This window comes from Heptranchias perlo, chromosome 2 (assembly GCF_035084215.1).
Source record: "Heptranchias perlo isolate sHepPer1 chromosome 2, sHepPer1.hap1, whole genome shotgun sequence".
Classification (NCBI taxonomy): domain Eukaryota; kingdom Metazoa; phylum Chordata; class Chondrichthyes; order Hexanchiformes; family Hexanchidae; genus Heptranchias; species Heptranchias perlo.
In genome coordinates, this window is record NC_090326.1 from 13260888 (window position 1) to 13287807 (window position 26920).

The window sequence follows — 26920 nt, forward strand, 5'->3', positions numbered from 1 at the left end:
TGATTTGCTGCACGGTGACTGACTGATTACAGGCACGCGGCCCAAAGCGACGGCCGGCGGGGGACGGCCCAAAGCGACGGCCGGCGGGGGACGGCCCAAAGCGATGGCTGGCGGGGGACGGCCCAAAGCGACGGCCGGCGGGGGACGGCCCAAAGCGACGGCCGGCGGGGGACGGCCCAAAGCGACGGCTGGCGGGGGACGGCCCAAAGCGACGGCTGGCGGGGGACGGCCCAAAGCGATGGCCGGCGGGGGACGGCCCAAAGCGACGGCCGGCGGGGGACGGCCCAAAGCGATGGCCGGCGGGGGACGGCCCAAAGCGACGGCCGGCGGGGAGAGCCCAAAGCGACGGCTGGCGGGGGACGGCCCAAAGCGACGGCCGGCGGGGAGAGCCCAAAGCGACGGCCGGCGGGGGACGGCCCAAAGCGACGGCTGGCGGGGGACGGCCCAAAGCGACGGCTGGCGGGGGACGGCCCAAAGCGATGGCTGGCGGGGGACGGCCCAAAGCGACGGCCGGCGGGGGACGGCCCAAAGCGACGGCCGGCGGGGGACGGCCCAAAGCGACGGCTGGCGGGGGACGGCCCAAAGCGACGGCTGGCGGGGGACGGCCCAAAGCGATGGCCGGCGGGGGACGGCCCAAAGCGACGGCTGGCGGGGGACGGCCCAAAGCGACGGCCGGCGGGGGACGGCCCAAAGCGACGGCCGGCGGGGGACGGCCCAAAGCGACGGCTGGCGGGGGACGGCCCAAAGCGACGGCTGGCGGGGAGAGCCCAAAGCGACGGCTGGCGGGGGACGGCCCAAAGCGACGGCTGGCGGGGGACGACCCAAAGCGACGGCTGGCGGGGAGAGCCCAAAGCGACGGCTGGCGGGGGACGACCCAAAGCGACGGCTGGCGGGGAGAGCCCAAAGCGACGGCTGGCGGGGAGAGCCCAAAGCGACGGCTGGCGGGGGACGACCCAAAGCGACGGCTGGCGGGGAGAGCCCAAAGCGACGGCTGGCGGGGAGAGCCCAAAGCGACGGCTGGCGGGGAGAGCCCAAAGCGACGGCTGGCGGGGAGAGCCCAAAGCGACGGCTGGCGGGGAGAGCCCAAAGCGATGGCTGGCGGGGAGAGCCCAAAGGTTAGCCGGAAGGCATCGTGCATTACAATTTGAGTGAAAAGCCAACAAAGAGCGTTCAAAAGTTATAGAGAGGACAGTTCAGAGTTTACAAATATGCTGATGGCATGAAAACAATGCACATTTATATAGGGCTTTTAAAATAGACAAAACATCGCAAGGGCCTACAGGCAAAATCAGACAAAAGCAGACGTCGAGCCAAAGGAGGAGATATTAGGAGGAGTGACCCAAAGCTTGGTTAAAGAGGTTGAAACGTAGAATCATGGAAAGATAGAAAAATTTACAGCACAGAAGGAGGCCATTCAGCCCATCGTGTCTGTGCTGGTCGAAAAGAGTGACCCAGCTTAATCCCACTTTCCAGCACTTGGTCCATAGCCTTGTAGTTTACGGCATTTTAAGTGCATATCCAAGTACTTTTTAAATGTGATGAGGGTTTCTGCCTCCACCACCTTTTCAGGCAATGAGTTCCAGACCCACACCACCCTCTGGGTGAGAAATTTTTTCCTCAGCTCCCCCATAATCCTTCTACCAATCACTTTAAATCTATGCCCCCTGGTTATTGACCCCTCTGCTAAGGGAAATAGGTCCTTCCTGCCCCCTCTATCTAGTCCCGTCATAATTTTATACACCTCAATTAAATCCCCCTCAGCTTCCTCTTGTTTTACAAAGAGAACAACCCCAGCCTGTCCAATCTATCCTCATAGCTAAAATTCTCCAGTCCTGGCAACATCCTTGTAAATCTCCTCTGTACCCTCTCTAGTGCAATCACATCTTTCCTGTATTGTGGTGACCAGAACTGTACACAGTACTCAAGCTGTGGCCTAACCAGTGTTTTATACAGTTCTAGCATAACCTCCCTGCTCTTATATTCTATGCCTCGGCTAATAAAGGAAAGGATTCCATATGCCTGCTTAACCACCTTATCTACCTGTCCTGCTACCTTCAGGGATCTGTGGACATGCACTCCAAGGACACTGTCTTCTGCTACACCTCTTAGTATCCTCCCATTCATTGTGTACTCCCTTGCCTTGTTTGCTCTTCCCAAAAGCATTACCTCACACTTCTCCGGTTTGAATTCCATTTGCCACTTTTCTGCCCACCTGACCTGATCTTCCTGCAGTCTACAGCTTTCCTCCTCACAATCAACCACATGACCAATTTTTGTAACATGTGCAATCATCATTCTTAATCATGCTCCCTACATTTAAGTCTAAATCATTAATATATACCATAAAAAGCAAGGGACCTAGTACTGAGCCCTGCAGAACCCCGCTGGAAACAGCCTTCCAGTCACAAACACACCCGTCGACCAATGCCCTTTGCTTCCTACCACTGAGCCAATTTTGGATCCAATTTGCCACTTTCTCTTGGATCCCATGGGCTTTTACTTTTTTGACCAGTCTACCACGTAGGACCTTGTCAAAAGCCTTGCTAAAACCGATGCAGACTACATCAAACGCACTATCCTCATCAACCCTCCTTGTTACTTCCTCAAAAAATTCAATCAAATTAATCAGGCACGGCCGTCCCTTAACAAATCCATGTTGATTGTCCTTGATTAATCTGTGCTTTTCTAAATGACGGTTTAGACTGTCCCTCAAAATTGATTCCAATAACTTGCCCTCAATCGAGGTTAGACTGACTGGCCTGTAATTACCAGGTCTATCCTTTTCTCCCTCTTTAAACAACGGTGGGTTTTAAGGAGAGTTTTAGAGGTGGAGAGAGAGGCGGAGGGGTTAAGGGAGGAAATTCTAGAATGTGGGTCTTAGGATGTTGAAGGCACGGCCGCAATGGTGAGCTAAGAGAGGAGAGCAATGCACAAAAGGTCAGAGTCAGAGGAACAGAAAGTTTGGGTGAGTTGTAGGGCTGGAGGAGGTTAGAGAAAGGCAGCTGAAAGTGATTTTGGAGAAGAGTTTTTTCCATGGATGAGCACAGAAGGGAGTTAAGTTGGAAGGGAGTAGGGGACATGGGTAGGGAGGGGTAGGAGGAAGTAGTTGGAAATGGCCTTGTCCGTGATTGAGACCATGGGAGTAAAGGAGGCCCAGGTGATAGCAAGTTCAAGGGGGTGGCTGTGAATATGGGTAGGAGAGTTTAAATGGGGCGAGATGTTTAGGGAGGACAGGCCTTTTTTTATTCGTTCATGGGATGTGGGCATCGCTGGCAAGGCCAGCATTTATTGCCCATCCCTAATTTCCCTTGAGAAGGTGGTGATAAGCCGCCTTCTTGAACTGCTGTAGTCCGTGTGGTGAAGGTTCTCCCACAGTGCTGTTAGTAGGGAGTTCCAGGATTTTCACCCAATGACGATGAAGGAACGGCAATATATTTCCAAGTCGGGATGGTGTGTGACTTGGAGGGGAACGTGCAGGTGGTGTTGTTCCCATGTGCCTGCTGCCCTTGCCCTTCTAGGTGGTAGAGGTCGCGGGTTTGGGAGGTGCTGTCGAAGAAGCCTTGGCGAGTTGCTGCAGGTGCATCCTGTGGATGGTACACACTGCAACCACAGTGCGCCGGTGGTGAAGGGAGTGAATGTTTAGGGTGGTGGATGGGATGCCAATCAAGTGGGCTGCTTTGTCCTGGATGGGTGCCGTGCTTCTTGAATGTTGTTGGAGCTGCACTCATCCAGGCAAGTGGAGAGTATTCCATCACACTGCTGACTTGTGCCTTGCAGATGGTGGAAAGGCTTTGGGGAGTCAGGAGGTGAGTCACTCGCCACAGAATACCCAGCCTCTGACCTGCTCTTGTAGCCACAGTATTTATATGGCTGGTCCAATTAAGTTTCTGGTCAATGCTGACCCCCAGGATGTTGATGGTGGGGGATTCGGCGATGGTAATGCCACTGAATGTCATGGGGAGGTGGTCAGACTCTCCCTTGTTGGAGATGGTCATTGCCTGGCACTTGTGTGGCGTGAATGTTACTTGCTACTTATCAGCCCAAGCCGGGATGTTGTCCAGATCTTGCTGCATGTGGGCACAGACTGATTCATTATCTGAGGGGTTGCAAATGGAACAGAACACTGTGCAATCATCAGCGAACATCCCCATTTCTGACCTTATCATGGAGGGAAGGTCATTGATGAAGCAGCTGAAGATGGTTGGGCCTAGGACACTGCCCTGTGGAACTCCTGCAACAGTGGTTCTGGGGCTGAGATGATTGGCCTCCAACAACCACTACCATCTTCTTTTGTGCTAGATATGACTCCAGCCACTGGAGAGTTTTCCCCGATTCCCATTGACTTCAATTTTACTAGGGCTCCTTGGTGCCACGTTCGGTCAAATGCTGCCTTCATGTCACCAATAACCTACTCACCGATGCTCAGTTTGGGTTCCGCCAAGACCACTCGGCTCCAGACCTCATTACAGCCTTGTCCAAATGGACAAAAGAGCTGAATTCCAGAGGTGAGGTGAGAGTGACTGCCCTTGACATCAAGGGAGCATTTGACCAAGTGTGGCACCAAGGAGCCCTAGTAAAATTGAAGTCAATGGGAATCAGGGGGAAAACTCTCCAGTGGCTGGAGTCATACCCAGCACAAAGGAAGATGGTAGTGGTTGTTGGAGGCCAATCATCTCAGCCCCAGGACATTGCTGCAGGAGTTCCTCAGGGCAGTGTCCTAGGCCCAAACATCTTCAGCTGCTTCATCAATGACCTTCCCTCCATCATAAAGTCAGAAATGGGGATGTTCGCTGATGATTGCACAGTATTCAGTTCCATTCGCAACCCCTCAGTTAATGAAGCAGTCCGTGCCCGCATGTAGCAAGACCTGGACAACATCCAGGCTTGGGCTCATAAGTGGCAAATAACATTCGCGCCAGACAAGTGCCAGGCAATGACCATCTCCAACAAGAGAGAATCTAACCACCTCCCCTTGACATTCAACGGCATTACCATCGCCGAATCCCCCACCATCAACATCCTGGGGGTCACCATTGACCAGATACTTAACTGGACCAGCCATATAAATACTGTGGCTACGAGAGCAGGTCAGAGGCTGGGTATTCTGCGGTGAGCGACTCACCTCCTGACTCCCCAAAGCCTTTCCACCATCTGCAAGGCACAAGCCAGGAGTGTGAAGCAATACTCTCCACTTGCCTGGATGAGTGCAGCTCCAACAACACTCAAGAAGCTCGACACCATCCAGGACAAAGCAGCCCGCTTGATTGGCACCCCATCCACCACTCTAAACATTCATTCCCTTCTCAACTGGCGCACTGTGGCTGCAGTGTGTACCATCCACAGGATGCACTGCAGCAACTCGCCAAGGCTTCTTCGACAGCACCTTCCAAACCCAGGACCTCTACTACCTAGAAGGACAAGGGCAACAGGAACATGGGAACAACACCACCTGCACGTTCCCCTCCAAGTCACACACCATCCCAACTTGGAAATATATCGCCGTTCCTTCATCGTCGCTGGGTCAAAATCCTCGAACTCCCTTCCTAACAGCACTGTGGGAGAACCTTCACCACACGGACTGCAGCGGTTCAAGAAGGCGGCTCACCACCACCTTCTCAAGGGCAATTAGGGATGGGCAATAAAAGCTGGCCTCGCCAGTGACGCCCACATCCCATGAACGAATAAAAAAAAAGGGCAGTCACTATCACCTCACCTCTGGAATTCAGCACTTTTGTCCACGTTTGGACCAAGGCTATAATGAGGTCTGGAGCCGTGTGGTCCTGGCGGAACCCAAACTGAGCATCGGTGAGTAGGTTATTGGTGAGTAAGTGCCGCTTGATAGCAATGTTGACGACACCTTCCATCGGTTTGCTGATGATTGAGAGTAGACTGATGGGGTGGTAATTGGCCGGATTGGATTTGTCTTGCTTTTTGTGGACAGGACATACCTGGGCAATTTTCCACATTATCGGGTCGATGCCAGTGTTGTAGCTGTAATGGAACAGCTTGGCTAGAGGCGCAGCTAGTTGTGGAGCACAAGTCTTCAGCACTACAGCTGGGATGTTGTCGGGGCCCATAGCCTTTGTTGTATCTAGTGCACTCAGCCTTTTCTCGGTATCACATGGAGTGAATCGAATTGGCTGAAGACTGGCTTCTGTGATGGTGGGGATATCGGGAGGAGGCCGAGATGGATCATCCACTCGGCACTTCTGGCTGAAGATGGTTGCAAACGCTTCAGCCTTGTCTTTTGCACTCACGTGCAAGACTCTGCCCATCATTGAGGATGGGGGTGTTTACATAGCCTCCTCCTCCCGTTAGTTGTTTAATTGTCCACCACCACTAACGACTGGATGTGGCAGGACTGCAGAGCTTTGATCTGATCCGTTGGTTGTGGAATCGCTTAGCTCTGTCCATAGCATGTTTCTTCCACTGTTTAGCATGCATGTAGTCCTGAGTTGTCGCTTCACCAGATTGGCACCTCATTTTAAGGTACGCCTGGTGCTGCTCCTGGCATGCTCTTCTACACTCCTCATTGAACCAGGGTTGATCCCCGGCTTGTTGGTAATGGTAGATTTTGAAAATATTACCCCACCCCTTGCTCTCTTATCGCCCAGTTCCACTGCAGTGAATTCAGAGGAAAGAGAGCAAGGGGAGCAGAGATAGAGAATGAAATCACCGAGGATGAGGAAAGGAGGGAAGATACCTTAGTGAGAAATATTGTGTGGGACTTGGTGGGGGCGGGGGGGGAGCGGGCGGTAAACAATTACGATTTTAAAGGAGGCGAGAGGGGTGGAAATTGAGGTGCTCAAAGGAAGAGAAAGTACTATAAGTATGGCGAGAAGCCAAGGTGAGATTGGTGATAAGAGCCACACTGCCACTATAGCAGTTTGGGCAGGAGAGGTGGAAAGTATGGTCAGGCAAGGGGCAAGGTGTCACTACCCATGAGCCAAGTTTCAGCAAAGGCCAGGAAGTCGATGGAATCAACCACAATAAAGTTGTACTTGGCAAGGGCCCTGTTCGTGAAGCGGTCACGTGGAGAAGGACGGTGATTGTTGATCTGCTCGCAGAGTCCAAGGAAGCAGTGGTGGGCAGGGTGAGTGAGACAGGAAGGAGGTTAGGCTCCAGTGGGCGTGATGGGTTGGGAAAGTCGGAGAGAGAGGAGGATGGGGCAGTTGGGATTGCTGCTCACAAGGAGGCAGAGACGGGTGCTTCAATGGGCACAGAGGGAAGCTGTGGGTTGATCTGAGGGGGATTCAAGTTTGGGACAGCAGCATTAGGAAGGCAAAGGAGTACTAATGGATTAGGGCAGGGATTGGGGGAAGGGGGGTGGGCAAAGTACCCAAGAGGAAGAAAATGAAAGGTGGCATGACTGCGTGACAGCAAGTGGAGGAAACTGGAGAAAAAGGCCCAAGAGCAGCCAAGAGAGTAACAGATGGAGATAGAAGTAATGGGCTCAAGCCCAGAGCAGCAACCAAATCGCAGATGTGAATGGACACAGAAGGAATTCAGGTTACATAGGCATGGCAAAGATTAGGAGAGAGGACCTTCCGCCTTACCCCGGGGGCACACAGCATCCCCAGTTTTGAAAATAACCCACTGTCTGGTGAGAGGATGTCACTGATTAATACATTTACATGGATATTTTGAAAATATTACCCCGCCCCTTGCTGTCTTATCACCCAGTTCCAATGCAATGTTTGCATTTTAGGGACATGGGGGGGTGGGGGGTGGAAATTGGATAAGGGCCGTTTTTGTGCGCAGGTAGTGTGATGAGCTATTACCCCGCGCCCAATGACCCCCTGCGCAGGCAGGACGCAAGTTTCAGCCCACCCCAGGACTCACCTGCAATCAGTGTTCCATTCCGGGCCTTGCACATGGAATCAATGCAATTCAACACATTCCACCACCAGAGGGAGCTCAATCTCTTAAAGGGAGGATGTTTCTTAGAAACCTCTTAAAGGTAGCTGGTACCTGTTATTTGCTGAAAATAGCAGTCTACTATCTGCACGGAGTCCGAACAGAGATCAGACATCACATACGTAAAACACAGATGCAGGTCCTGTCCCTATGTTTACACACTGATGAGTTATGTTAAAATACTGAATAAAGGTTGTGCACTACTAAATCCCACATCCTCCAATCTGCACCCCAGACCTCACCAATGTGCCGATCTGAGTTGGTACCAGGCCTGTGAGAGTGCGTGCACCAAGGTTCTCTGCTGATGCACTAGAGACCTTGGCGCAAGAGGTGGACAGACGTAGGGACATCCTATATCTGCAGAGGGGGGGGGGGGGGGCGGCGGGGGGGAAGAGGCCCTCCAGACATTTTTCCGAAAGGCAGTGGGAGGCAGCGGGGGACAAAGTCAATGCCAGGCAGGGAGAAGTTCAATGCTTTGACATGAGTGGTCAAGATGAGTGAGGTCAACTGTCAAGTGGCGTCTCCTACCAACTGCACCACACACTACACCCCCATCCCCCACATACCTAAAAACTTTTTCCATCAGAACTCAACTCTTCCAAACCAGATGCTTCCTCTCACCCTCACACATTACCACTGTTTCAAGCCGCCCACCCACAACTCACAGGCCACACACACTTGCAGCTATTCAACCATGACAGGCACATCGCCCAGACACACGTCCCGCTTTCTTGCAGGAGAAGGTGGCACATATCAGGAGGCAGCAATTGGCAGTGGCATTTAGCCCCTCGAGCCTGTTCCACCATTCAATGAGATCATGGTGGTCCTGTGACCTAAGTCCATATATCCGCCTTAGCCCCATATCCCTTAATACCCTTCGTTAACAGAAATCTATCAATCTCAGATTTAACATTCACATGTGAGCTAGCATCAACTGCCATCTGCAGAAGAGCGTTCCAAACCTCTCCCATCCTTTGCGTGTAGAAGCATTTCCTAACTTCACTCCTGCACGTCCTGGCTCTAAATGTTAACCTAGTATTCAAGTGTAGGAAACCTCCAAAACGGTTACAAATGTCTCGTCAGCCAGAAGCAATAATCCAGCCACTAACCTGTAAATTCTGGAAGGTTCCTTTCAATAGCGCTGGTGGGGGGTCCTCCAGGCTCTCTAAGACACGTTCAGATGGTCGGGGTTAAGACTGTGCGTTGAGTTGAGCGTTAAGTCCCGAAATAGTGTCTATCACTTTAAATCAGCATTGCACCCTGATTGAAGCCATTTTCTCCCTCCTTTACATGATTCCAGCGTTCGTTATCTGCGCCTGCACTAACTCCTATACCAAGATGGTGTCTGGCGCACGTTACGCTGGAAACATGGATGCCCATCCAAGACGTTGTCTTGGATGTTGGACAGCCATGTAGCACCAAAACAAGGAGCGCTACACAGCCCAATTTAGCGTCCATGGTTTTCACATTACACAAACATAAAAATGTAGGTTAACTGGGGAGTGAAGTTACTGACCACGCCATACAGCGACGTTGGCTAGTAGTGTGAGACCAGCTCGAGGAGATAGTCTGACGATGTTTTGGCTTCATAAGCTGTAGCATCATTGCAACTTTAGAAAGTTCCCAGGCAGCAACTTTAGAAATTAATTTTTTTAAAGTTTTGGATTATCCTGTTGGCTCTTTGCCAACATTAAAAATTTATCTGCTATTTAAATGGCAGTCAGTGGAGCTGACGGGCAAGAGCTTCACTTACCTGCAAGCAATGCAGAGTTGGCAGTATAACGCAGTATTGGCAATTCTTTATTACTCTAAGCAGGTACAAGTCAGTCTGAAACTGACACTTTACAGTACAGTGCTATAATAGGTTTCCAATTCCCATGCGCTAGGATTCAGCTGAGATGATGGGTCATACAATGGGCTTTCACATTGTACTGTAACCAGTCACTAGAAAGTGCAACAGATATCTTGAGTAACTTACCCTCTGATTTTTCCAGCTCTCCCTGCCAGAAGTGGGGAAAAGAATTTTCCTGGTCACTCTTTTTAATGCACTTGTGATAGAGCAAGCAGTGCAATTCTCCCCACCAATAAGATATTGTGAGGGCAAATGCACATCCTTCGAACCATTAGTACAACATTGTGCAGCTACAACACACCACGTTTAGGGAAATGATTTATCATTCGGATTGCTAACAAGCTGACACTTTCACAACCTCAGGGGCTTTTAATACAAAATTACACAGCACTTGAGCAGAGAAATAAGACTGTAAGTATTTAAGTGTAAAATTCATGGCATATTCTGCCAATCATTATCCTGACTATGTTAACATGGTCGGTAATGTGTGTGTATAATAATGTTTTATACATATCTATATATAGTGATTCATATTATAAATGAATCATAGAATCAATTCTGGTCCCTAGTTACCAACTCCATCCCCCTCCCTGGCCACAGTGAGGCTGAATAAGCCTGTTCACAACCTCTGCATCCTATTTGACCATGAGCTAAGTTTCAGACCCCATATCCTCTCCATTAAGAACCATCAGAATTTTGCCTCAAAGAGTCTTTATGGGAGAAAGGGGTGGAAGTTATGTTACAGTTACAGTTATATAAAGCTATGGTTAGACCCCATTTTGAGTACTGCGTTCAGCTCTGGGCATCATATCTCAGGCAGGATATCTTGGCCTTGGAGGGTGTCCGGCACAGATTTTTTATTATTCGTTCATGGGATGTGGGCGTCGCTGGCGAGGCCAGTATTTATTGCCCATCCCGAATTGCCCTTGAGAAGGTGGTGGTGAGCCGCCGCCTTGAACCGCTGCAGTCCATGTGGTGAAGGTTCTCCCACAGTGCTGTTAGGAAGGGAGTTCCAGGATTTTGACCCAGCGACGATGAAGGAACGGCAATATATTTCCAAGTCGGGATGGTGTGTGACTTGGAGGGCAACGTGCAGGTGGTGGTGTTCCTATGTGCCTGCTGCTCTTGTCCTTCTAGGTGGTAGAGGTCGCGGGTTTGGGAGGTGCTGTCGAAGAAGCCTTGGCGAGTTGCTGCAGTGTATCCTGTGGATGGTACAACTGCAGCCACTGTGCGCCGGTGCTGAAGGGAATGAATGTTTAGGGTGGTGGATGGGGTGCCTATCAAGCGGGCTGCTTTATCTTGGATGGTGTCGAGCTTCTTGAGTGTTGTTGGAGCTGCACTCATCCAAGCAAGTGGTGAGTATTCCATCAAACTCCTGACTTGTGCCTTGTAGATGGTGGAAAGGCTTTGGGGAGTCAGGAGGTGAGTCACTCGCCGCAGAATACCCAGCCTCTGACCTGCTCTTGTAGCCACAGTATTTATATGGCTGGTCTAGTTAAGTTTCTGGTCAATGGTGACCCCCAGGATGTTGATGGTGTGGGATTCGGCGATGGTAATGCCGTTGAATGTCAAGGGGAGGTGGATAGACTCTCTCTTGTTGGAGATGGTCATTGCCTGGCACTTATCTGGCGCGAATGTTACTTGCCACTTATGAGCCCAAGCCTGGATGTTGTCCAGGTCCTGCTGCATGCGGGCTCGGACTGCTTCATTATTTGAGGGGTTGCGAATGGAACTGAACACTGTGCAATCATCAGCGAACATCCCCATTTCTGACCTTATGATGGAGGGAAGGTCATTGATGAAGCAGCTGAAGATGGTTGGGCCTAGGACACTGCCCTGAGGAACTCCTGCAGCAATGTCCTGGGGCTGAGATGATTGGCCTCCAACAACCACTACCATCTTCCTTTGTGCTAGGTATGACTCCAGCCACTGGAGAGTTTTCCCCTTGATTCCCATTGACTCTAATTTTACTAGGGCTCCTTGGTGCATCACTCGGTCAAATGCTGCCTTGATGTCAAGGGCAGTCACTCTCACCTCACCTCTGGAATTCAGCTCTTTTGTTCATGTTTGGACCAATGCTGTAATGAGGTCTGGAGCCGAGTGGTCCTGGCGGAACCCAAACTGAGCATCGGTGAGCAGGTTATTGGTGAGTAAGTGCCGCTTGATAGCACTGTCGACGACACCTTCCATCATTTTGCTGATGATTGAGAGTAGACTGATGGGGCGGTAATTGGCCGGATTGGATTTGTCCTGCTTTTTGTGAACAGGACATACCTGGGCAATTTTCCACATTATCGGGTAGATGCCAGTGTTGTAGCTGTACTGGAACAGCTTGGCTAGAGGCGCAGCTAGTTCTGGAGCACAAGCCTTCAGCACTGCAGCTGGGATGTTGTCGGGGCCCAAAGCCTTTGCTGTATCTGGTGCACTCAGCCGTTTCTTGATATCACGTGGAGTGAATCGAGTTGGCTGAAGACTGGCTTCTGTGATGGTGGGGATATCGGGAGGAGGCTGAGATGGATCATCCACTCGGCACTTCTGGCTGAAGATGGTTGCAAACAGAATGATACCGGGGCTTAAAGGGTTAAATTATGAGGACCGAATGCATTGACTAGGCTTATATTAGCTCGATTATAGATGATGAAGGGGTGATCCAATTGAGATATTTAAGATGATTAAAGGATTTGATGGGGTGGATAGAGAGAAACAATTTCCTTTGGTGGGGGAGTCCAGAACAAAGGGGCATAACCTTAAAATTAGAGCTAGGCCATTCAAGGGTGATGTCAGGAAGTACTTCTTCACACAAAAGGTAGTGGAAATCTGGAACACTCTCCCACAAAAATCTGTTGAGGCTGGAGGTCAGTTGGAAATTTCAAAACTGAGATTGATAGATTTTTGTTCGGTAAGGGAATTAACGGTTACAGAACCAAGGCAGGTAAATGGAGTTAAGATACAGATCAGCCATAATCTAACTGAGTGGCGTAAAAGGCCCGAGGGGCTGAGTGGCTTAGTCCTGTTCTTATGTAGAAGAGTAGGATGAATATTTGTTTAAGAACAAGGTTTACAGTTATAGACGGATTATCAAATACATTGGCCCCGATTTTGCTGGAGCGGGGCATCTCATGGCGCGTACTGTTAGTTAGACTTTTTCCCTCACCTTTCAACTCGAAAATGTTTTGCCCTGTAAGTTACTGGAAGTGCTAGATTGGTATCCAATAGCATTCGTTCTATTTTCTTCAGGGGTCACAAATCAGCTTGAAACTTTTATTTTAGAAGCTTCACCTGTGATTATTCACTTTTTCATTAGATTAAATAAGTCGGTGTGGGCTCAGGACTGCAAATTGTATGTGTTGGAAGGACTGAGTTTGATGGGCCAAATAGCTCTTTTGAGCTCCAAACTTATGTTGCTGGTGAAGCAGGATTAAAGGCAGTAAGAACCGAGTCAGACTGAAGTCAGGTCTGTGAGAGGGGTTCCAATTTGTTACTTGTCCTTTTTTTTACCCTGTATTTTTCATCAGTCAAGAATACAAGCCTTCAAGGCCCAACATCCCTTTTTGAATACTCCTACAACCAAAACAATTCAGATCACAAGAAAAGACACTTACCTTAGGCACTGGCTTCAGTAAGCAGAGTATTTTGTTACTTTTTACCAGTGTTGAAGAATCATAAAACAACATGCTGATTGATACTGCAAAAGCACAAACTAATGTATGTAATTAATCTGTTTCCCCAACTTCCTAAAATGAAAGTGCAATCTAAATGTTTTTCATCTAATTGTTCCCTTCATGAGTAAACTTGGTGGCTTGAGCACTTTAAGAAGTTTTTTTGTTGCTTACTGAAAACAATCTACTGGTATGGGCTGACTATCCTGTAGGTCTCTATACTGAAGATCATCTACTGTCTGAACAATTGTGATTTTTCACCCAAATTATCTTCCTTTGAAAATTTTGCAAATTTAACCATATTGCAGAATGTCAACATTTCACGCCAAGACACGCTTTTAACTTCAAGGCTTTTTTTTAAAAAAGGTGTTTCACAGGTTTTATATTGAGTAAATATTTGAGGGAAAAATTCTTTGTACGGTGCATACCATGCATGAAATAATAGCCCTCAGACTGGAGCAGGAGTAGGCCATTCAGCTCCTCGATCCTGTTGTGCCATTCAATTATATCATTGCTGATGTGTACCTCAACCCCATTTATCCGCCTTTGCTCCATTTCCATTGATACCCTGACCCAACAAAATTCTATTGATCTCAGTCTTGAAAGCTCCAATTGTCCCGCAGAATCCACAGCCTTTTGGGGAAAAGAGTTCCACAGTGCTTCCTTATTTCACTCCTGAACGGCCTCGCTCTAATTTTAAGATGATGTCTCCTTGTTCTGGATTCCTCCACCAGAGGAAATAGTTTCTTTCTATCTACCCTATCAAAAGCTTTTATCATTTTAATTACCTCTATTAGATCACCTCTCAACCGTACAAGCTCAAGGGAATACAAGCCTCGTTTATGCAACCTGTCCTCATGACTTAACTCTTTAAGCCCTGGTATAATTCTGGTGAATCTGCACTGCACCCCCTCCAAGGCCAATATATTCTTCCTGAGGTGCAGTGCCCAAAACGGAATGCAGTGCTCCAGATGGGGTCTGACCAAGGATTTCATCAAACTCGTTTATTCTATGAACACATTTAGCGTTTACACTAACAGCTGTTTTTCCTTTACACAATCACTGGAGGCAATCATGTACGATACAAACATTCCAAGCAACCACACTGCTACCACGGAACAAGAGACCAAAGCTCATCGATTAAAGCTGCATTTGTACTGGTGCCCATCTAATCCAGACTCTGGGGGTCCGCGTTTATACTGGTGATCATTTAAACCAGACTTCGGGGGTCCGGCATTTATACTCGTGCTTGGCAAGAATGGATTCCAGAGGTACAGCATTTATACAGGTGCTCGTCTAGAATGGACTCCAGGGGTACGGCATTTATACTGGTGCTGGTCTAGAGCAGATTCCGGAAGACCAGCATTTACTATGCTAAATCCGCCTCTCTTACCCTGAGGCAGACTCATAGGCCCTGATGTTAGCAGGGAGGCGGGATGGCAGTGGGGGAGACAATTGGGAGCGTGGGTAACCCGCCCAGTAAAATCCATTTGTTCCCCACGCGATCGCGGGTGAATTGGAGCCACTTAACCTGGCTTCCGGGTTTCCCGTCGGAAACCTGCGCAGCGGGCGGACTCCACACCCGCATCACTGGCTGTCAGCTGGAGGAGCACTATTTAAAGGGGCAGTCCTCCAATGGCTGTTCCTGGAGCAAACACCCAAATTACACAATGGAGCAGCCCAGGGGAAAGGCTGCTGCTAGATTCAGTGATGCCTCACTCCAGGTCCTACTGGATGGGGTGAGGAGGAGGAGGGATGTCTTTTACCCAGCAGATGGCAGGAAGTGGCCTGCCTCTGCCACCAAGAAGGCTTGGCTCAAGGTGGCAGATAAGGTCACCAGCAGCAGTAACATCTCCCGCACTTGGATCCAGCGCAGGAGGCGCTTCAATGACCTAATTAGATCAGCAAAAGTGAGTACACTTACTCATTCTCCTACACTCCGTCTTCCACATCACCGCCCCCACCCCACAACTCATTCTGCACTGCCAACACTACTCTATCACATCACTCCCCACACCCACTCAAAGCTCATCCTCAACTTACCTGCACTTACTCACCACTTCATCACCTCCCCAGTACTCACCCCACCACTACCACTCAACCCAATCCTCATACAATGTCATGGCTCTGTCTCATATTCGGCCTCTGATATATCTCTTTCACGGTCAGCCTCACCCAAACCAATGCATTCATCGGTTGGCCACGTCACCATCCCTCACTCACGCCTCTCTACTTTCTCCCTTTATAGGAGAAGAGCGCCCAGAATGCATGGGAGAGGGCGAAGACCAGAAGGGGGGTCGCAACATCAGGTCGTCCTCACAGACGCGGAGCAGGAGGCTCTGGAACTGAGCCGCACCCTCGAGTGCCTGTCTGTCGGGGACGCCGAGACTGGCACCCCACAAACGTCTGGTGACAGAACTTTAACATTCAGCACACACAATATCAATTGATGTTAACATGACTTGCCATCTTCAGCACCTAAACATCTGACATCATGCTTAATATTGCCTTCTGTTCTCTTACAGGGCCTTCAGCGACTGCTGTTACGGCGGAGGGCAATTCCTCATAGGACCTGCCGGCCTCTGTGGGAGCACCGTCACATCTGAGCGAGCCATCCACCAGCGCAGATACACACACCTCGATGGGTCTCCGTCCTCCGTTAGTTGGGGTTGCACATGGTGATTCACCACACACATGAGCATGAGCAGACACTGGTGGCAGGGGCAGCTGTGGAGAGTCCGTGTCGGTGGGAGCACTCTTCTCCAGGCTCTGCTCAGCTGGACACAGATGCTGAACCCTGGGGGCCAGCCATGAAAAGCAGAATGATCAAGTGGCAGTAGCACATTTGCGAGGTGCTGGAACAGGTGCCACACGCACTCTCCACAATCGCGCAAAGGATGGAGGAGTCCAACTCCTGCATGAGTGAAATGGTGGCACAGGTAAAGGAGGGAATCTCTGAGATACTGTCACAGGGACGTGAGGGCATCTCTGAGATAGTGTCGCGGGTAAGTGCGGGAATGTCTGAGATGGAGGGAAGGCTAGCCTCCATCAAGCTTCAAGCACGGCTAACAAATGAGTCCATTGAGGCCTTGACACGGCCCTTTGGAGTCAGGGTGAACAACATTCTGCCACCTTAAACAGGCAGGCAGATACTCCAGCACTGGCCTTACTAGGCTTCACACATGTCCTCCAAACTGTCATCCAGCAGAGTGGTAGGAGCGGTGTGGGCCGGGCCCAGGGGAGGGATGATGGCGAAAGGGGACATGGAAGTGGGGACGCCACTCAAAGCACCCCCAAGTCTCACCCGTTGCCCCCTCTCAACTAGTACCCACAATGCTGCCTCCTCTCCAGGTGGTTGAGTCTGCCCCTGCACAGATGCAGGTGGAGCAGTCTTTGGAGGGGCCCTCACGGGCACCGAAACCCAGAGGACATAGGCCCAAAGCATCTAATCGGTCAGGGCATGAACAAGAGCAACCTGCCACTACCTCTGCTGCACCCACAAGGGATGCACCACGCAGAAGTAGTCGGAGGCGAAAGGCGAAGGTTTTGTCTGCACAAAAGGGATGCACAAGGGCATTTGGCGGTTGGTCATGTTTTTTATTTATATTTGCTTTTCGTTAAATGCACATTAAATATTATTATTGTCACCACTACTGCCACGTCTTGGCCATTCTTGACTGGCTTCTGTAAAATGGCCCTTCCAAGAGGTTCACCATGAACGCCCACACTTGATGCCACCCATTGGGTCACTCTACAGTGGGTGTATGTGTAGTTGAAGGATTGTTTTGTGCAGGGGGTGGCGGGGGACTGCTGGAGTGGCTGCTGCTCTGTCCAGGTGGTGAGGACTGGACGCTTCACACTGTCTGAAGTTAAGAGAACTGTTCACGTATCAGTGACTCTCTGGCCTCACCAGCAGCCAGGTGAGCTGCTCTTCTGCCCATGAGTTTCTACTCCTCTGCCTCCTCCTCCGCCTCGTCCTCTTCCTCCTCAATGTGGGTGGCAGATGTGGATGAGGCCTCTTCCAGCTGCAGTCCTCTCTGTTGTGCCATGTTGTACGGAGCAGAACACATGACTATAATGCGTCCCACTCTGTCTGGTGCCTATTGAAGCGCTCCCCCAGAATGATCAAGGCACCTGAAGCACATCTTGAGCAGCCCTATAGCATGCTCAATTGTAGACCTAGTAGCGATGTGGCTGTCGTTATATCAATTCTGTTACTCGGTGGTGTGGTTCCTTAGAGGTGTCATAAGCCACGTGTGCAGACGGTATCCCTTGTCCCCGAGGAGCCAGCCCTTGCGGGTGTTCAGTGCTTGGAAGAGGGGCAGGATGTTGGACTCCCGGAGGATGAAGGAATCGTAGCTGCTGCCAGGGTATCTGGCGCACACGTGAAGGAATCTCTTGCAGTGGTCACAGATGAGCTGAGTGTTGATGAAGTGATAGCCCTTCCTGTTGATGAACAGTCCTGGCTCGTGTGGAGGTGCTCGTATTGTTATATGGGTGCAATCGACGCACCTGTGGGAAGCCAGCCACAGCGTGGAATCCCACTGCCCTCTCCGTCCGGCTGAGGTCGTCCATGGGGAAGTTTTTTTTTAATCGTTCATGGGATGTGGGCGTCGCTGGCAAGGTCAGCATTTGTTGCGAATCCCTAATTGCCCATGAGAAGGTGGTGGTGAGCCGCCTTCTTGAACCGCTGCAGTCCGTGTGGTGAAGGTTCTCCCACAGTGCTGTTGGGTAGGGAGTTCCAGGATTTTGACCCAGTGACGATGAAGGAACTGCAATATATTTCCAAATCATTATGGTGTGTGACTTGGAGGGGAACGTGCAGGTGGTGTTGTTCCCATGTGCCTGCTGCCCTTGTCCTTCTAGGTGGTAGAGGTCGCGGATTTGTGAAGTGCTGTCGAAGAAGCCTTGGCGAGTTGCTGCAGTGCATCCTGTGGATGGTACACATTGCAGCCACGGTGCACCAGTGGTGAAGGGAGTGAATGTTTAGGGTGGTGGATGGGGTGCCAATCAAGCGGGTTGCTTTGTCCTGGATAGTGTTGAGCTTCTTGAGTGTTGTTGGAGCTGCATTCATCCAAGCAAGTGGACAGTATTCCATCACACTCCTGACCTGTGTCTTGTAGATGGTGGAAAGGCTTTGGGGAATCAGGAGGTGAGTCACTCACCGCAGAATACCCAGTTGAAGTTGATGTAGTGCGAGGCCCTGCGAAACAAGCCGTCGATGACTTGCCTTATTCGCTTGTGTGCAGACGACTGAGAGACCCCGACGATGTCCCCGGTGGCACCCTGGAACGATCCGGAGGCGAAGAAGTTGAGGGCAGTGGTGACTTTGACAGCGACGGATAAGGAGATGCTGCTCGGGCCAGCCGGGAGCAGCTTGGCATGAAGGAGGCTGCAGATGTCTGCGACTACCTGTTGACTGACTCTGAGCCTCCGTATGCACTGCTCCTCAGAGAGGTCCAAGAAGCTGAGCCTTGGTCTGTAGACCCTGTGACGAGGGTAGTGCCTCCTGCGACGTCGCTCTCTCTGTTGTTGCCCTCCGTGCTCTTGTGCAGCTGCCTGTGGCGCAGCTCTGTGTTGTGGAGCTCCACGTGGTGGAGGTGCACGGCATTGCTGGCGAAGCCGGTGATGTTGCTTGTCCTCGGATGAAGTGGTGAGTGCAGCCATGGCACACATCCTGACGGTGTGAGTTTGAGGGGGTCCACAAAGTAGGTAAATGTGTTTGCAAAGCAGAGTTTTGGGTGTAAAGTAAGAATTTTGAGTGAAAAGACAAAGGTCTTGCAGCCAAAAACTTTGTCTGAAGTGACAGAGTGCCCTGCAGCAATAAATGAGGTTTTCTCCCCAACTGTCAAATAATCCTTTGCATCTCCCACTGGCTGCTGGCTGAAACACGTCTGCTCCAACAGGGAGTGTTTCCCACAGCACGGGAAACATGCTGAGGATCGTTCAAAATTGCATCCCTGCCAAAATGTCCACTCAATGAGGTCTCTCAAGTACCTCAACTATCTGACTAACTATGTAAATCAGCATCCCACCGGGTTTAATTGCCAGTGGGTGTCCCGCATTCGGGAGGTACGCGCGCACCCGAGTGCATCACTGGGGAACACGGAAGTCTGCGGATTGGAGCCAGGCTCCGAACCCGCTCTGGACTTCTGCCATTTTATGAACACCCAACGCACCTGCTCCGCCATCCGAACATCGGCCCCATAGGATCAGCTTTTTGTGAGTCTGCTGCTGGGAAAGGGAACTGGATTTACCAGACAACTCGTGGACACTGGTCTCTTGGAATCTGATCTATGTAAGCACCAGCATGGCTTTAGACACTCTCTGCAATCACCTCAAGCTAAGCACTGTCCAGAGAAAGCATCATGTCACCCGAGATCAGAACATGTCTACATATCATTTCCAGAACTCCAATAATGAGTACAGGAGTGTAATCCTATTTTTACAACTCAGTCTTGCCCATCTTTCTCAATGTGGGACAACTTCTTTCAGATATGCTCCAATATCTTCCCCATTTTATAATGCAATTTTCGAGTTCAATCTGCAGCCAAAAAAGTGTTCCTTTGAGAGGAGAAAAGCAGCTTACTTGTTGTCGAAGGATCAGCTCTGTTGTAGGAGCTCTGGGATTAAGAGATGAGTTACTATGCTGTCCTAAAACATTTCAAATTACAGCTGGAATAGGCTGGAGCTGTTGTACACTGCAAAAATATCCCTGTTTCCGACAACTTTGTCCATTATTTTTCTGGTTTACATCCCTGATTTGATCATTCAGAGATTGAGGTCTGGCCAAATCTCTTTAATCCGCAATAAATCTTAATCACCAAAAAGTCACAATCTTGTTGGGTATGACCCCACATCATAACACATAAGCACCTTTGGTTGTGCAGTGTTCCATTACATCTGCCTGTTAGAGATACGCTATATCGAATGGGGTTCAAGAGGCATTTTCTATATTTGCCTTGTCCTCTTTAAGTACCACTTCATTATTCTCTGATGAGAGGGAGAGAGTCAAGATGACTTGGTTCCAGGCCATTGCTGATGTCGCTACTAGGTGTGCAAGACAATCTCTGGTTTTCTCTCTCTTGTCTTCTTAGTAGGTACCCTGCTTTCACTTGGTGCTTTCCCATCACATGAACTGGTTGAGATCACCAACTCTAGTTGCAGAAAATCATCGCCAAGTAACATTACCCCATCACTGCAGGATAGACTAACAGTGTGCCACTACATACCTAAATATCCTGCACAAATTGTTGTTCTCAGAGAGCAATTGTTATGTTGCAAATAAACAATAAGATAGTTAGACTTATGATACTCATATTTTCCACTGTTCGTATTTCTTCTTACCTTTGACCCTATGAGTGTGTAGAGCCATTGGATTGTTTCATTGTGGCCTATCACCCCATTCATCCCATCCACGTAGAGCATAATCTGGCCAAGAGCTGCAGAAACAAAAATGTTGCACATATTAAGGATCTGAGAACAACCATGGTGAACCATGAACAGCTGGTGTCTCAGAAATGTAACCATAATTGTTGTCAATTATTGAAACAAGCTAATGTGATTACTATAGTTAAAAAGGGAGATAGAACAAGTCCAGGGAACGATAGACCAATTAGCTTAACGTCGGTGGTAGGAAAGATAATGGAATCCTTACTCAAAGATGCATAGAATCATAGTAAGTTACAGAAGGAGGCCATTCAGCCTGTCGAGTCCGGCTAGCTGAAAAAGAGCTATCCAGCTTAATCCCATTTTCCAGCATTTGGTCCGTAGCCCTGTAGGTTATGGCACTTCAAGTGCACATCCAAGTACTTTTTAAATGAGTTGAGGGTTTCTGCCTCTCAGGCAGTGAGTTCCAGATCACCACCACCCTCTGGGTGAAAAAAAATCTCCTCAGCTCCCCTCTAATCCTTCTACCAATTTCTTTAAATCTATGCCCCCTGGTCACTGACCCCTCTGCTAAGGGAAATAGGTCCTTCCTATCCACTCTATCCAGACTCTTCATAATTTTATACACCTCAATTAAATCACCCCTCAGCCTTCTCTGTTCCAAGGAAAACAACCCCAGCCTGTCCAACCTTTCCTCATAGCTAAAATTCTCCAGTCCTGGCAACATCCTCGCAAATCTCCTCTGAACCCTCTTAAGTGCAATCACATCTTTCTTGCAATGTAGTGACCAGAACTGTACGCAGTACTCACGCTGTGGCCTAACTAGTGTTTTATACAGTTCTAGCATAACCTCCCTGTACTTATATTCTATGCCTCGGCTAATAAAGGAAAGGATTCCATATGCCTTCTTAACCACCTTATCTACTTGTCCTGCTACCATCCGGGATCTGTGGACATGCACTCCAAAGACACATTCTTCCTCTACACCTCTCAGCATCCTCCCTTTTATTGTGTATTCCATTGCCTTGTTTGACCTCCCCAAAACCATTGCATCACACTTCTCCGGACTGAATTCCATTTGCCACTTTTCTGCCCACTTGACCAGTCCATTGATATCTTCCTGCAGTCTACAGCTTTCCTCCTCACTATCAACCACATGGTCAATTTTTGTACCATCTGCAAACTACTTAATCATGCACCGTACATTTAGGTCTAAATCATTTATATGTACCACAAAAAGCAAGGGACCAAGTACTGAAGCCTGTGGAACCCCACTGGAAAAAGTCTTCCAGTCACAAAAACACCTGTCAGCCATTACCCTTTGCTTCTTGCCACTGAGCCAATTTTGGATCCAATTTCCTATTTTCCGTTGGATCCTATGGGCTTTTACTTTTCTGACCAGTCTGCCATGTGGGAACTTGTCAAAAGCCTTGCTAAAATCCATGTAGACTATATCAATCATGCTACTCTCATCAACCCTCCTTGATACCTCCTCAAAAAATGCAATAGAAAAACATCTAGAAACCGAAAATATAATAAAGAATAGTCAGCACGGATTTCAAAAAGGGAAAGTCATGCTTGACCAACCTTACTGAATTCTTTGAAGAAGTAACAGAAATTGTAGACAAGGGCAATGCAATAGCTGTAATGTATTTGGATTTTCAAATGGCCTTCAATAAAGTACCACATTGTAGACTCATGATTAAGGTCAGGGCATGTGGAGTCAGGGGACAAGTAGCAGAATGGATAGCAAGCTGGCTACAAAACAGAAAACAGAGAGTACGGGTTAAAGGTGGTTACTCAGACCGGCGAAAGGTGGGAAGTGGTGTTCCACAAGGATCGATGCTAGGACCACTGTTGGTCACCATTTACATAAACGATTTGGACTCGGGGATCGGAAATACAATTTCAAAATTTGCGGTCGACACCAAATTGGGGGGTATAGTTAATACCGAGGAGGACTGGAACAAAACACAGAATGGGCGTGTAATTGGCAAATGAATTTCAATATAGATAAGTGTGAGGTGGTACATTTTGGTAGGAAGAATAAAAGGGCCACATACTGCTTGTATAACAAGAGTCTAAATGGGGTAGAGGAGCAAAGGGATCTGGGGTTACAGATACACAAATCACTAAAAGTAGCGTCACAAGTTAATAAGGCCATTAAAAAAAGCAAACCACACACTGGAGTTCATTTCTAGAGGGATAGAATTGAAAAACAGAGAAGTTATGTTAAACTTGTATAGAACCTTGGTTAGACCACATTTGGAGTACTGTGAACAATTCTGGTCTCCATGTTATAAAAAGGATATAGAGCCACTGGAGAAGGTTCAAAAAAGATTTACTAGGTTGATACCAGAATTGAGAGGTTATGCCTATCAGGAAAGATTGAACAGGCTGGGGCTCTTCTTCTTAGAAAAGAGAAGACCGAGGGGTGAACTGATAGAGGTCTTTAAGGTTATGAAAGGGTTTGTTAGGGTAGATGTAGAGAAGATGTTTCCACTTGCGGGGGAGATCAGAACTAGGTGCCATAAATATAAGATAGTCACTAATAAATCCAATAGGGAATTCAGGAGAAACTTCTTTACACAGAGAGTGGTTAGAATGTGGAAATTGCTACCACAAGGGTTAGTTGAGACGAGTAGCATAGGTGGATTTAAGGGGAAGCTAGATATACACACGTGGGAGAGAGGAATAGAAGGATTTTCTGATTGGGTTACATGAAGTAGGGAGGGAGGGGGCTCATGTGGAGCATAAACACCAACATGGACATGTCGGGCCAAATGGCCTGTTTCTGTGCTGCACATTCGATGTAATTCTATGTCCTGCTTCTTAGCAATAGAGAATCACAGGATAGTATTAACAAAGGGCACAGAGATGTCATTGGACTGGCTTTGAGACTGAAGGTATACTCGAGAGGGGGAAGGGGAGGGTGTGTGAGACAGAAAAGAGAGAGAGTAAAACTTAACTGTCATAGTCAAAGAAATTGGAGAAGGATGCCCAATTTCCTCTAGGTGCACACCGATGATCCCCAGGCAAGTAACTTATGGTTCTAAGGCATAAGACAGAGTGTGCTGTGTGCAACCCTTCATCCTCCAATATTATATGTGGACAACGAAAATGTCAGTCCTGATAAAACCAGCTTATTTGGAGGAGTTTTTAAATTGAGAACCTCAGTGAGGAGTCGAGGCTTATAGTACATCAAGTCTGAAAGGGGTACAAATGAAGACAAGATAAATCAAAATATAGCGTTTAAGTAATGCAAGCATTGGTTTTAAAAGCCTGCAAATTGTAGAAGGAAGGGGAGAGTCAGCCAGTTAAGGAGTTCACAGTTTTAAGGAAAAGGGTGCATTTTGATTGTTTATGATGTGCTGACTCTTGATTTCTATACAGAGAGGAGGAACAGTGCATAGGATGGCATATTGGAAGCTTAGGAGGAACGGGAGAGGAAAGTTTGAAAGAGCAACCATACCAGTGCCACGATTTAAACTCATGATGGAAACATGTTTTCTGTTCTACTCTAAACACTTGCTTTAAAAAAGATAATTTTAAACATCCAATTTTCTTGGTCCCAGTTGCTGTGGAGGAAAGCATGTTTGTCAGTTTATGTGCTTAGAACAGGGTACTTTCTAAATGGTAAAAAGTTAAAAACAGTGGATGTCCAAAGGGACTTAGGGGTTCAGGTACATAGATCATTGAAGTGTCATGAACAGGTGCAGAAAATAATCAAGAAGGCTAATGGAATGCTGGCCTTTATATCTAGAGGACTGGAGTACAAGGGGGCAGAAGTTATGCTGCAGCTATACAAAACCCTGGTTAGACCGCACCTGGAGTACTGTGAGCAGTTCTGGGCACCGCACCTTCGGAAGGACATATTGGCCTTGGAGGGAGTGCAGCGTAGGTTTACTAGAATGATACCCGGACTTCAAGGGTTAAGTTACGAGGAGAGATTACACAAATTGGGGTTGTATTCTCTAGAGTTTCGAAGGTTAAGGGGTGATCTGATTGAAGTTTATAAGATATTAAGGGGAACGGATAGGGTGGATAGAGAGAAACTATTTCCGCTGGTTGGGGATTTTAGGAGTAGGGGGCACAGTCTAAAAATTAGAGCCAGACTTTTCAGGAGCGAGATTAGAAAACATTTCTACACACAAAGGGTTGTAGAAGTTTGGAACTCTCTTCCGCAAACAGCAATTGCTAAATTTAAATCTGAGCTAGATAGCTTTTGGCAACCAAAGGTATTAAGGGATATGGGCCAAAGGCAGGTATATGGAGTTAGATCACAGATCAGCCATGATCTTATCAAATGGCGGAGCAGGCACGAGGGGCTGAATGGCCTACTCCTGTTCCTATGTTCCTATCCAGTGATTCTCCTCAGAAATCCAACAATTGACCATGCAGGTGCAAAAATTGAGCATCCAGATCTAAAAGCCCTCAATTCTAATTTTGACACATGCTGCATACGACTGGAAAAAGACAGAGTCTGAATCTAAAGTCAAGCAAAAAATTCCAGAAGAAGCAGGCATAATCTTAAAAAATACAACAGATATTATGCAGAACAAGGTTACAGATCCAGGGAGAGATGGATATAAATACACTCCTGTTCACAAAACCATTTGTAATTATCTATTCACATTGGAGTACTTAAAATGCAATAAAATCCTCTTGGTTAAACCCAGTCTTGTCAGTTCAAATAGTTTCTGCCAAATTCGTTGATAGCTGGTGCCAATCTCTAACAGGTAACATTTTTTAACCCTTTCTGTGCAGCGCTCGTTTCAGATAAATACTGGCAACAAGCTGTTTTTTGTCCAACTGCCAAGCAAGGATTTGTCCAACTGCCTAGGCCCTCTATTTATTTAGCTGATTTAGTGTTTTGGAGGATATTCTATTTATCCTTTTACAAAGCTTTCAGCTGTCAGGAGGAATCCAGTAATTGTCCTCCATCCATGATCCTGAATGGATGTTTGCAGACAATATTCCATGGTGATCTCTGCAGGCCTCTTAATACCCAGCCTGCAAACTACACTTGACGGGTGACATTTAATAATCTGTGGGAAGGAAAGTTTTAATCTCTAAACCTAGTTCATTTTGTGATTTGTCGAAAATTGCAATTGAAACTTACAAATCTACATCTACATTGAGTTGCAATTAATATCCTAGGAAATTGGAAATGCAAGGAGCTGCAACAAAGTTTCCCCTCCAATGCACAAAATGTATCGGGGAGAATCATACATGTCAACCTAGAAAACTAGCAAAAGCTGACAACCCCCTAAAATAGTGGCAATTCAGGATTAGCCCTGATTGCAAGCCTATGACAAGTGCATTATTACTTAAGCCATCGATATATCCAATGTTACTTCACTTGTGTTGGAGGGAAAAAGTAGAAATACTGTACATGAAATCCTGAAAGAGAAATTACAAACAATGAACAGACAAAATTGATGGTGCATTTCTAGGGAGATCAGGGACATGCTCCCCATGAAAATGTTAACACTAACAACGATGCATTCTAATTAATTGTAACCAGTTTCATTCTTCACAATTTACAGCTTTTTAATCTAAAGAAAGAGAAAATAAAATGACCTCTGGATTTTCAACAGACCAACTAGATTATCACTTTACCCCTCAACCCACCCAGTTCATACCCTACTTCCTCTCCCCTTCAGTTCAACCTGCTGCCCCTCCAATCCACATCAAGTGGGTACTCTTCTCACCCCTGTGCAATCTGGCACTCTTATTCCCGCTCCAAACCCCTCAGTTCAAACTGGCACTCAATTCATGCTGCCACTGTTTATCTCCTCTCCTCTCCCCTCCCCTCTCCCCCAACAACTTAAGACTTCTCCCCCTTTCTCAGTTCATGCTGCCGTGCACTCCCTCTGCTACCTCCCCCACTTCAGCGGGCACTCTTCTTCCCCACCCCCACCAGTTAATGCTGGCACTTCCCTTCCTTTCCCACCTCAGAGCCACTTCTATGCTCCTACCATCTCCCTTCCCTGAAAGGCACGATTCCCAGTTTCTGCCTCTCTCTCTTTCATGACCATCCATTCCCCCTTCCCTTTCCTCTTCATTTTATCCTTCAATACCATTCATTTCCCCCTTTATT

The 26920-nt window shown here is 48.2% G+C and overlaps 1 protein-coding gene across 13 annotated transcripts in view; it reads right to left on the reverse strand.

The window, feature by feature from the left end:
* Positions 1-26920, reverse strand: part of fhod3b (formin homology 2 domain containing 3b) — a 746243-nt gene that overhangs the window by 268579 nt on the left and 450744 nt on the right. For all 13 annotated transcript variants that reach the window (XM_068000433.1, XM_068000425.1, XM_068000417.1 and 10 more), the window contains one exon: positions 20776-20870. In XM_068000433.1, the coding sequence (XP_067856534.1) occupies positions 20776-20870 (95 nt within the window). The remainder of the gene's footprint in view (positions 1-20775; positions 20871-26920) is intronic.